Source organism: Somniosus microcephalus, chromosome 21 (assembly GCF_052327205.1).
Source record: "Somniosus microcephalus isolate GS21.2 chromosome 21, FLI_Smic_1.0, whole genome shotgun sequence".
NCBI lineage: Eukaryota > Metazoa > Chordata > Chondrichthyes > Squaliformes > Somniosidae > Somniosus > Somniosus microcephalus.
Window position 1 is genome coordinate 38,408,251 of NC_141007.1, and position 12,823 is coordinate 38,421,073.

Sequence of the window (12,823 nt, forward strand, 5' to 3'; positions counted from 1 at the left end):
TCTCATCTGCTGTTTGCACCAATTGGCTGGCATGTTAGACCACATCACTTTACATAAAAATTAATTATTTACCTGCGAATGCTTTTGTTACCTCTAGACTTGACTATTCCAACGCACTCCTGGCCGGGTCCCATCTTCCACCCTCCATAAACTTAAGCTCATCCCTAACTCCCACCATGTCGTGCTCACCCAACACCCCTGTGCTCGCTGACCTACATTGGTTCCCGGTTGAGCATCGCCTCGATTTTAAAATTCTCATCCTTGTTTGCAAATCTCTCCATTGCCTCGCCCCTCCCTATCTCTGTAACCCCCCTCCAGCCCTACAACCCTCTGAGATCTCTGCGCTCCTCCAATTCTGGCCTCTTGCGCATCCCCGATTTTAATCGCTCCACCATTGGTGGCCGTGCCTTCAGCTGCCGAGTCCCTAAGCTCTGGAATTCCCTCCCTAAACCTCTCTACGTCTCTTGCCTCTTTTAAGATGCTCCTTAAAACCTACCTCATCTGCCCTAGCATCTCCTTATGTGGCTCGGTGTCAAATTTTGTTTGCTAACCCTCCTGTGATGCGCCTTGGGACGTTTTACTACGTTAAAGGCGCTATATAAATTTAAGTCCTTTATTTCTCTCTCTCAGCAACAGTTTTTCAAAATAAACATGTCTAATGAAAAGAAACACTTGCTTAATAGAATACCCTGGTGAGCAAACTTCCTGGTGCGTGGGCCTTTGAAAGAAAGCAGATGAAATATAGGCAGCTATGACTTTTGGGTTACAGATCATTTAGGAAAAGACACTTTCCCATCTTCTGCAGTACTGGAATGAGAAGAGGAAACAAACATTGGATCAGTTACTAGAAAACTAGTTCATCAGATCTCAGCGTGATTGTCTTCGGGATGATGGGGAAGTTAAACAAGGGGTCGTTGCCAATCTACTCCCACATTGCTCAAGCAACAGTGTGAATGTACATGGCACCTTGAACGTAGAAAACATCCCAAAGAACTTCACAGAAACGTAATCAAAAAACGGATGCCAAGCAAAGAAAGAAATATTAGTAGGGGTGACCAAAAGCTTGGTCAAAGAGATGTGTTTTAAGGTGACTCTTAAGGGAGAAGAGGGAGGTGGATAAGTGGATGGGTCTGGGGAGGAAATTCCAGAATATGGGGCTAAGGCAACTGAAGGCACAACTGCCAATGTTAAGGCAAAAGGAGGGAGTGATGCACAAGAGGCCAGACTCCAATAAATGGAGAGTTTGGGGGCAGATAGTTGTCGGGCTGGAGGAGGTTACAGAGATTGGGAGGGGCGAGGTCACGAAGGGATTTAAACACGAGAATGAGAGTTTTAAATTTAAGCCAACGTAGGTTAACGATGACATTGGCAATGGGCAAGTGGGACTTGGCGTAGGATAGGATACGGTAGCGGAGCTTTGGATGAGCTGAAGTTCACGGAGGGTGGAGGATGGGAAGCTGGCCGGGAGAGCATTGGAATAGCCAAATCTGAAGGTGACTGAGGCATGGATGATGGTATCCGAGGCAGATGTACTGAGGAAGGGTGGAGGCTGGCGATGTAGGCGGTCTTTATGATGGAGAGGATATGGGGTCATAAGCTCAGCTTGGGGCCAAATAGGACACCGTGGTTATGAAAAGTCTTGTTCAGCCTGAGACAGTGGTTGGTGAGGGGGATGGAGTTGTTGGTGAAGGTTTGTGGCAGAGACTGAAGACGATGGCTTTGGTCTTTCCAATGTTGAACAGGAGGAAATTACGGCTCATCCAAGACTGGATGTCAGACACGCAGTCCGACAATACAGCGGCAGTGTTGGAGTTGGGTGTTGTCAACCTACATGTGGCAGCTGACCCCATTTCTTTGGATGATGCTGCCAAGGGACCGAGTGAAGATGTGGATGAGCATGGGACCGAGGAAAGATTCTTGGGGAGCTCCGGGAGTAATGGTGCGGGGTTGGAAAGTGAAACCATTGCTGGAGATGCTTTGGCTACAATTTGGATAGGTAAGAGTGGAACCAGGCGATGGTTGTCTCACCAAGCTGAACAATGTTGGAGGAGGAAGATGTGGCCAGCTGTGACAAAGGCTGCAGACAGTTCAAGGAGACATAATGCAACAAGGTCATAATCAGAGAGAATGTTGTATGTGACTTTGGTTAGTGGCGGAAACCTGATTATAGAGATTCAAACGGAGTTGCGGGAAAGGAAAGCATGGATTTGGCTGTGACAAAATGTTCAAGGACAGTGGAGAGAAAGAAGAACAAGCTTCTTGATAGCTTGCTTGGTAAGCTATACGGAAGGGGTGGGTAATGTCCTGCCTTTCTGAAAACTTTAAGAAGAAGCTGCTTTCAGCTCCCACTTAAAGGAATATTCCATAATAAAATGCTGCAATGGGCTTACAAGCAAATATAAAAAATATTTCTGGTACCTGTAAGTGAAGACAATGGCCCAGAATTTGCAGTTGTAATGACAGCGAAACTGTCAGCGTTCACCTGCGAATCTGATGGCAACTTCTGGAGTATGCACATGAGCAGTTAAACGCAGAAATCCAGAAGTTGCTGTCAGTCATTCCCTGCTCCTCCACAGGGCGCGCTGATGAACTTCCTGGAGCCGGCAATCAATTGAAATCACTGAACTGAAGAAAACTTCCTCTTTTACGCTGGAATATCGCTGTTCAAAACACCCGAAAAAGTTTATGCCTTGTTCATTGAGGTGTAACTGGGTTTTTAATGGTGTACTGAGTCATTACTGCTGAACAACCGTTCTGGCCCTGAAAAACTAATTTTATATTTGTGGACTGTCAAATTTTTCTATTATGATAAAAATTCCATGGTTTTTAATATAATATTTCAGCTTCTACCTTAATCCCATGTATATGTCCCAATCTTTACTTTGCTCTCTGTAAATTAATTAAAAAGTGAAGGAAAATCAGTGCATTTTACTTCCTGGTTTGCTATCTGTGAGTATTCTTCAATGTGATTGACGGCTTAGCCAGCTTGATGACATCACTTTTGCTGGACGCTGGCGATCCCCATGACTTGGCATCAGATTCAAATTAACGTTGGGAAAGGTGAAATCGACGCCACAGATCTTTGTGGGCAGCTTTCTTCGAGGTCAGCGGCGAGCGCCATTACTTCACCGCTGACTGCAAAATCCAGGCCTTTGTCTCCCATAAGTTTTCAGATCAGTGGGCGAAGAGTCCGGAGAAGGGGCAAAATACTGAGAAAATGAAGAGGGAGGATTGAGAGACAGCTGCTCTGTTCAAAGCATAAACACGAAACTGGTGCTATCTTGTCTTGACCTGTACATTGTTAGAATATGTGCTGCACAGTATTAGTTTGTGTTTTTCACCTGTGGCTTTAAGCAAGTACTTTGAGTTTCACGTTATTATTAAGAAGCTCATGTTTAACCGCAACAAGACTGTATTTAGATTCGAAGTAAATAAACCCACCTACATGGTGCAACCTGTATTTTAGTTAGCGCTGTTATTTTTATGCAAGTAATTATTTTTAATTATTATTTTGATCACGTGACATGTTTGTATTTGAAAAAAAACTTAAACCCTTTGAGGACTGAAGAACCTTTTGTAGTTTTTTATTAATTAAAAATAAACATACTTTGGTACAGTGTTTAAGACAGATTTTAAGACTTTGCTTTCATTTGTGTTCAGAAAAATTCGGCAAAGACCAATACTGTACCATGGCGATTTAGTGGACTAATTGTGTGGAGCTGCTGTTCAATGCATACTTTCTGTGATGGCTCTAATGATAGATACCTCAGTGCACACTCGAACTCCCAGTGGTACAGACAAAATCTTGTATGTTGCTTGTGCTGGAAAATGGAGGACTCAGACATAGCTATGTCATGGCCACATTGATAATTTTGTGTGTCTATCAATACTAATAGCTTTTGTACTGATTATGACTAACCAATTTAGCGACAGATTGATGTAATTTTTCTCTATAGCTGTGCATTAAATGTGCTGCACATTCTTGCATATAAGGTGGTCCACGTACAAGATGACCCCACAAAAAACTTGAAACAAATCCAAGACTCGTGTAAAAGTTGCGTCGCCACCTACCAAATTCTTCCACTTCATCTTGGCTGACATCCACAAATATTTTATTGCTTCTCATTTCAGCCAGCGTGTTGCTATCTGCCATTGCTGCACTTCTCCAGCGCCGTGATATTTGAATGTCTGATCTCCCTCCAGTTTTCTGCCCTCGCTCCCACTGCAGATTTTTAAATCCCTCCCTGTATCCCCCCCCCCCCCCCCCCGCGCTGGGCTGTCTCTAATTTTAAATCAGCAATGAAAGGTTGGCCGGGTGTCAGGAGGGACAGTGGTATGGCAACAGAGTGGAGGAACAGTTAATGGCCAAGCTGATGTAAATGCACTTATATAGCGCTGCTCCTGCTACTGGTCCCACCGTCTTTGGTGAAATTGTTTCACCAGAAGAGAAACCAGCTTGGAGCAAAACTCGAGGGACAATATTATGGCCCATGTAGGAGAGAACCTCTTCCCACCCCTTCCCACTTATAGTCTCAAATTGGCACAATCATTTCTAATCTTCTGTGAGTATACACAGAAGACTGCAGATGTGCGTCCTTTATGAATTCTTTTACTTTTTGTCCCTCCTCCTGCAGAAATGTCATTTTGGGTTAAATGATCGAATTTATTCTGCAGAAAATAAAATCTGCTAATTAGATTTGCCAGCAGACTGGCCAGTGTGGAATGAAAGCATCTTTCATATCCTCGGGGCGTCCCAAACTGCTTCATCGACATGGAAGTGCTTTTGAAATGTAGTCATTGTTGTTTTATAGGGAAATGTGGTCATTTTGCTCTATCAAAAAGGAAAACATTAGTTGGGCCTGATAGCTCTTTGTTCTTAAAAAGGATGTACTACTGCAGGTGAAAACACTAATTTTTAACCTGTGCATTGGAATTACCTACAGATTGATTATTGTGTGAAAAATCTACTCAAATAAACTGGCGATTTATTCAGTGTCATCTCAGCAAGATTATCATTGTGAATTTCAGCATGAACTGGTGCAGTTTTCATGGTGGTTTAATATGTCTGAATTATCAGATTAAAATTGAGTAAATCCCATTCCAAGAACAAAAGGTTGCAGCAAGCAAATGGTTCCTCCAATTTGGTACAGGCTGGATTTTCCACCCAACGACTTGACCACCCAATGAAACCTAGCCCTTAAAGAGGATTACATTCCTGATAATGGCAAGTCTTAAAAATTCAGTTCAATTCCACGCCAAAGCCTGATGGAAAGGAGTGAGAATTTGCTGAGTGAGATACCTTACGACTATTCAGCAACTTCCACTGTAACTATAAGAAAGTTACTGTGCTGCGCATCATGGGGTTCTTCACTGGAATGCATGTGGTTGAGAAGCAATTTATTCCTTGGAATTACAGGAAACTTTGTGCTATCCGGAGGTGAGCTATCCGGCAATCTGGAGCCACCGGCAAAAATCAGCAGCCGTTTTTTATTCTTTTTGTTTGTGTTTTTTTTTAATTTTTATTCATTGATGGGATATGGGCGTCGCTGGCTGGCTAGGCCTGCATTTAGTGCCCATCCCTAATTGTCCTTGAGAAGATGGTGGTGAGCCGCCTTCTTGAACCGCTGCAGTCCATATGGTGTAGGTACACCCACAATGCTGTTAGGAAGGGAGTTCCAGGATTTTGGCCCAGCGACAGTGAAGGATCGGCGATACAGGTCCAAGTCAGGATGGTGTGTGGCTTGGAGGGGAACTTGTAGGTGGTGATGTTCCCATGCGTCTGCTGCCCTTGTCCTTCTAAGTGGTAGAGGTCGCGGGTTTGGAAGGTGCTGTTGAAGGAGCTTTGTCGAGTTGCTGCAGTGCATCTTGTAGATGGTACACACTGCAGCCACAGTGCGCCGGTGGTGGAGGGAGTGAATGTTGAAGGTGGTGGATGGAGTGCCAATCAAGCGGGCTGCTTTGTCCTGAATGGTGTCGAGCTTGAGTGTTGTTGGAGCTGCACTCATCCAGGCAAGTGGAGAGTATTCTATCACACTCCTGACTTGTGCCTTGTAGATGGTGGAAAGGCTTTGGGGAGTCAGGAGGTGAGACACTCGCCGCAGAATTCCCAGCTTTTGGCCTGCTCTTGTAGCCACAGTATTTATATGGCTGGTCCAGTTCAGTTTCTGATCATTGAACAGTCAAGCTGTGCAAGGTCTGTAGCTATAGCAACAGCTTCAGCTACAGAGCTTTAGGGCCACACCCGAGTGTTTAGAAGCTGTTGCTAAGCAACAGTGTTTGTTGTCAAATACGGAGATAAGAATCTCCGTATCTCTCAACATTAACTCTGGAGAGTACGGCAGTTTTAAGGCAACGGCAGCAGCTCGGTCCCGTGGGTGCCAGATAGCACAAAGTTTCCTGTATTGAGAGTAGTGAAAAGGTAAGTTATTTGTAGAGCAGTTCCCGATATAAGCTTGTTCTGTTTCTTATAAATTGTTCTGAATAGGAGCTGACCGTTAATCTTTGATACGAATAATCCTTTGGCACTGGCCTTTTAGAAATGCTATTGCAGACTGCAAAAGGTTCAGTAACGGTAACTTTTCACTGTGACATACAAGCACATATTGGTTTGTTTTGGTAATGGCAAGTCACCAATTTTCTGTTTTTACAATGTCTTTGTCTCACCTAATGCTGCAGATAAGTCACTGGTTTTAATGCTGTCGTTCAAAGGGCCCATTGTTTTCTGTTACTTTCTGTTAAGTGATTGGGTATAACTTTGAGTTATAGATGGCTCCATAATTCCGTAATATAATTTCAGTCTGATGCACCGTGTATTTCGTTTGCCAGTAATACAGTTTGCAAAAGGAAAAATGGAGAAGATATTTTGAGTACAGCCCAATCCTAACAAGCACATAACTAGTTTGCCAAGAAAGTTAATGCTTGGTTTCACGTTTTTGTTAACTGTAGACAAAAATAGACAATTTGCAAACCTGTCTGTAATTTGATCCTGCAGACAGCAATCAATTCAATCTAAATTTGAAGCAAAATAGATAACAGTTAGCAGAAGTATACATTTTACATAAATTTGTTTTCATCTTCTGTGAGTGCTTCAGTCATCATGTGTAATTTGCTGATGAATTGACTGTTTAGTCAGCTTTAAGGAGACAAATAATTGTGGCATATGAAACGTGGATGACAAATAATGTCAATTATTGTTTTTGGAACTTTGAAATTCTGTGTTTCGATCTGAAATGCGTTAATCCGCAGTCCATTGTTGTTCAGTTTCTCCAATTCTTTCACTCTCATTGTTGAAATGCAGATTTGCTGTGGGGAATGGTGTCTCCATGAGTTACCACATTTTTTTTGCCTCCTTGAGTCCTGGGTTTAATCCAACATGGAAAAAGTTTCCTGTCTGCCAGATGTAAGGGTTCTACAGTACGTGGAATGAGGGGCTATTCGTAATCAGGTTCACAGTGGACAAAATTGTCCATAATTCCAACGCTTAATTAGCATTAAATTGGCAATCTTGCTGAAAGAGGCCAGAAGAATAACTGGTGTGGAAAGTCGGGAAAAAATCACTTTAGTGCAGTGGAGAGTGCTCTTTGGAGAATGGAATTGCTGTACACTGATGGGGCACAGTGGAGGGAGCTTTACTCTGGATCTGCCACATGCTATTACCTGAATTGGGATCGCTTGAAACTGATGCACGGTGCCAAAGGTGGGGTAGCGTTGCATTTCTCAGTGCTGACATCACTCACTTTGATGACCACAAGATTGAAAAACAAACAGTATATTTCAATGCACTTAACTTTAGAACCAGGCTGCTCTTTAAAGCAAACTTGGTAAGAGGAAGCTCTGTCTAAATATCGCCACTCCCAATTATCAACAACACAAGTTATGCTTATACAGAGCAGAGAAGGCTAAGAGGAGATTTGATAGAGCTGTTTAAAATCATGAAGGATTTAGATAGTAACTAAAGAGAAATTGTTTCCAAAGGCTGAAAGATCGATAACGAGAGGGCACAGATTTAAGGTGATTGCCAAAAGAACCAGAGGCGACCTGAGGAAAAACTTTTTTACGCAACGAGTGGTTAGGATTTGGAATGCGCTGCCTGATAGGGTGGTGGATACAGATTCAATAGTAGCCTTCAAAAGGGAATTGGATAAATACTTGAAGGAGAAAAAATTGCAGGGATATGGGGAAAGAGTGGGGGAGTGGGATTAACTGGATTGCTCTTCGAAAGAGCCAGCGCAGACTCGATGGGCCAAATGGCCTCCTTCTGTGCTGTACTCATCTATGATTTCCTTTTTGGGGTGCGCTGCACCGTCAGTAATGTAGTTTCTCATTTGAATTAGAGTTGGGTGCTGATATGAACATCTGTTTTTTGCGAACAGGCTAAATTCAACACGTTTTGGTACATCTAAGTATGTGGTTCCACTCATCAGCTTCTTAGCAGCATCCTTGATGATGTAGTCATTTGCTGCAGGTATATGCCCAAGAATGTATCAAATGTGGTTCGAGCTGGGTTGTGCAGTGACAATATAAATTGGGCCACTTCACTGAAGTCATATACACTTTCCAAATTCACACACTGATCTTGACAGTAAATAACTTTTCAAACACAAAGTGACTTTGCTTTGTTTCCTTTTATTCTTTCCATTTTATAACTCAGTTATATAATGGAAACCTCTGAATGTTGTACTATTCTATTTCAAGGAGTTTTAGATCTTGCATGACACACTGCTTTTTCATTGCATAATTCTTTATTAATTCTCACCATGATGTGCAATTAATGGAGTGACTTATTGACCTTGCCAAGTCCACTCATTTTAAATTGCAGCTTAGTTGGAGCATTCAGGTTTGTATAAGTGTATCATACTAGCTGCGAGATGCTCGAGAGGTTTGTATTCTAGTTTCTGAATTAAGAGAACTGCAGAGTTGAAAATGCATTTAATTGAGAAGATGCTGTGTTTTAAAAACAAGTTATTTTCCCAAAAAGTCCAGATTAAATCAATATTTTCTCTATAAGGCTGAGTAATTTTTCCCCCTTATTCTTCTGCTTCACTATATGCATCAGACTATCCTTGCTGTAATCGACTCCGTACAGGAAACTTTCTTTTATCCGGCACGGACGAGACCGACGTGGTGCCGTTTCATCAAAAATTCCAGATAACCGAACGCTATAGTAAAAGATAGGGAGAGCTGACAGCTCCGTATAAAGCAACAAACCCTGTTGCTTAGCAACAACTGTAGAACAATGAACACAAGTTTCAAGCGTCTCTGTAGCTTAGCAACAGCTGCAGCCACACCCTTGCACAGCACAGATGGAAGAAGGCAAATAAATATGAAGTAAAACCTACTCCTGAATTTTGCCGGTTAACCGACATTTCCGGTTATTTAGGTGCCGGTAAATCGAAAGTTTCCTGTATTAGTATGCAACAAGTAAAATTGGCCACTTTGAGTCTCTGCAGTTCTTTTCAGTCCTGGTTTCCTAGAAAGACCGAGAAGGTTCAAGCAGCTTTTGACATGAAGTAGATGCGACACTGTTGTGTTAAAAATAATAGACTTTGTTTCAAAAATGAAACATAAAACAAGTCTACCGGGTGAATAATTATAGTGTTGAATGTAACCTCTAATATGTATCCTCCGCATTTTACATGTTACTTTATTTAAAGGTAAATTGCTAGGAGTAACTTAAACTCTCTGTAATTTGGGATCAAATTGCAACCACTGAACGCTGATTACCAGACACAACAATTTAGATTGAGTAGAATATTTTTTTAATTTGAAAAGTCAACCGGCTCTTAAAAACAATCCACTGTAAATTTAATTTTCTCATGTTTAGTCTAATATATAAGCATAATAAAACACTAAAAGATGTTTCGGTGCCTAAATTAAGACTGACTTCATTATTCCTTTCTCATGCAGTATGTAACCAAAGTTGATAAAGGACTGTACCAACGTGCAAAACCCAAAGCTGAACCATCAGCATCACCTTTTGCAGAGAAACCGCCTCTGATCAATGATGAAGCTGTCGTACGATCAGTACAACAAGTTCCTGCAATTACGCCACATCCGTCCAGTCTTCAAGAGGGTGAAGACAGCACAACAGAGAAAACAGCAGTGGCTGAGGTAGCTGAGGATGAAGAGACTTCCCAGGATATCAGGGAAGCCAGACAGTGGAAGGAGGTGAAAGTGCAACAATCGGATCTACCAGGGATCTATGCAAGACTGTCCAAAATAAAACTCACAGGTACTGTATGATGTCTGCTTTTATGCCCGGTGCTATGGAGAACAATGCTGTAAGGAGCTGGTTTCAGTCTCGAGAGCCTACATTTATATTGCCGTTATTTCATCAGCGCAAAGTGGTTTTGGGTGCATATCAACACAAAACTGGCATTACAACACAGTCGACTTACCAAGTGCAATAAAACCCTGAGGTCTGAGATCTCTTCCAGGAGGCCAAAAACATGCAGTATAAATACAACATGAGTTCCTGAATATAAACATTATACAGGAAACTTTGGTTTATCCGGAGGTTATATGTCCGGAATACTCGATCTAATGGCAAAAATCAGGAGCCATTTTCTATAAGTTTTTTTAGTTCTCGTTGCTTTTTTCCCCCAGTCAGGCACTGCAAGGTCTGTAGCTATAGCAACAGCTTCAGCTAGAGACGCTTGCAGCTGCAGCCGACTGTTTTGAAGCTGTTGCTAAGCAACAGGGTTTGTTGATTCACACGGAGCTTTTCAGTTCCGTATGTTTCAACATTATGCTGGTATGTCCGGCACTTTTGATGGTACGGCACTAGCTCGGTCCCGTCAGTGCCGGATATCAAAGTTTCCTGTAGGTACATTTTCAAATCACAGCAAAGTTCAGCCCAGAGTGACTAAGTTCTAGTACAAAGCTAGCCAGACGTATAGTGTACTGACCTCATGCAATTTTTCTAGGTCAGTTTATTTCAATAATTGTTCACAGTTTGCAATGCAGCTTTGGCCTTGTGCAGGGAGCTAGCTTAATGGGGTACTTAGAAAATTGTGTAGGTGAAACTTAAAGATAAGTGGCTGCATAGGGGCAAATGCTTCTTACAGACTTTAGAAAGGTTCAGAAGACATTTGAAGCCATCACCAGCCTTTTGCCAGGCTCAAGACAGAGAGGGGGAAAGAAGTGCCAAGTAAAAATGAAGTAAGAGGAATACCAATGTGAAGGTATGATGGTGAGTTTGGGGGCAAGTGACTCCCCCCACCACCACCATTTCATGGCTGATGAAGTGGGCATTATTCTGCTTGAGGTGAAGGTGAGAGGAGTTGCTCTCCTTAGCGTACCAGAGTACCTTCCCCATAGGGAAGCAGTGCAGCATGCTTGCAATAAGCCAGAGGCATAAGGGGCAAAGGTGAAGTGATCTTTGAAACCATTGGCACTGCTGTGCTAATGTTACAAATTAGCTACAGGTGTCTGTGCAGCAAATGGCAAAGCTCGGCAACAGGCTCGCTGCTGATCCAGAGTCTGAGGAGGCAGCTATTCTCTCAAATAGATATGCCAAGGCCTGCAGGTAAGGTTGGTGGCAAAATAACAGGTGTGGCTTGGGTGACTACTGATCTTCCTGGCATGCCTTTTTTATAGCCCCTTATTACATCCTCAGGACACTCCAAAGCATTTCATAGTCAATGAATTACTTTTGAAGTGTCGTCACTGTTACATTAGCAGCCAATTTGCACACAGCAAGGTCCTGCAAATGGTAAATGACCAGTTACGCTATTTTTTGGTTGACGGTGGGGGGGGGGGAAATGTTGGCCAGGGCACAGGGAGAATCCTCTCCTCTTTGTGTTGTGCCATGGGACCATCTATGGCCACCTAAACAGGCAGATGGGGCCTTATTTTAACACCTCATCTGAAAGATGGCACCTCCAACAGTGCAGCACACTCAGTATTGCACTGAGGTGTTAGACTAGATATGGTACCACTTTAGCCATAAAAGAGTGTATTTTGAGTACATCCAGACCAACGTCCATCATAAACTCCAGCTTCACCTGCCAGAGACACCAAGATGCTTTGTGGCCTCCTCAAAAAATCGCTCGTGGAAGAACTCCTTTTCACGTGCTCTCATTTTACATCACTTCCTGTTCTGCTGAAGTCGTGTGAATGCTTCACTTAACTGTCTTCTTTCCAGTGACTTCGCAGGCGACAATAGACTAATTAATTTGGGACATTTAAAGCCAAACCTGCCATAATGAGTAAGTAAATATTGTGCCCCTCTGGGGGCCCCCCCCCCCCCCCCAAAAAAAATGCACAAATTGATATTGAAAAGAGTTTCAGAAATACTGAAAAATTCTAATAAAAGCAACACAGTTATGGTAATCTTGGCAGCAAAAAACAAAATTAAAAGCCTGTTCCCCTCTAAGAAGTCTTATTATATCCAATAGCCTCCCAATGTCTCAACTCGCATGTGAAGAATGTCCGTTTGGGCGAGGTACTGTAAGGCTGCCGGCAATCGCTGAAACTGTCCCTAGGAGAAATTTGAAAGGGGGTGGGGGTAGAGAAGTCACAGACTTCAATGTAAGAGAATGATTCTGATTTTGAATGAGAACAAATGTAAGTTGGCACTGCAATACTTACACGAACACCTAGTGAGAAGATCTGATACACTATTTTGTCAAAGATCGAAATATTCAAATATAACCAAAAAATGATATTTTTAATCTGAAAGATAAGGTATCTGTATTTTGGGTTAAACTGTTACTGAAACAAATGATTTTTTCCCCTGACTACTTCTGTCATCTTCTGTTCCACCTGGTCCTTAAAGAAAACAGTTTTGATTTTTGTGTTTTTCTAATTTGTCCTGGGGTGC

At 42.4% G+C, this 12,823-nt stretch overlaps 1 protein-coding gene across 2 annotated transcripts in view; it reads left to right on the plus strand.

Moving 5' to 3' along the window:
* Positions 1-12,823, plus strand: part of cox10 (cytochrome c oxidase assembly factor heme A:farnesyltransferase COX10) — a 136,604-nt gene that overhangs the window by 24,075 nt on the left and 99,706 nt on the right. For both annotated transcript variants that reach the window (XM_085963438.1, XM_085963439.1), the window contains one exon: positions 9,907-10,231. In XM_085963438.1, the coding sequence (XP_085819564.1) occupies positions 9,907-10,231 (325 nt within the window). The remainder of the gene's footprint in view (positions 1-9,906; positions 10,232-12,823) is intronic.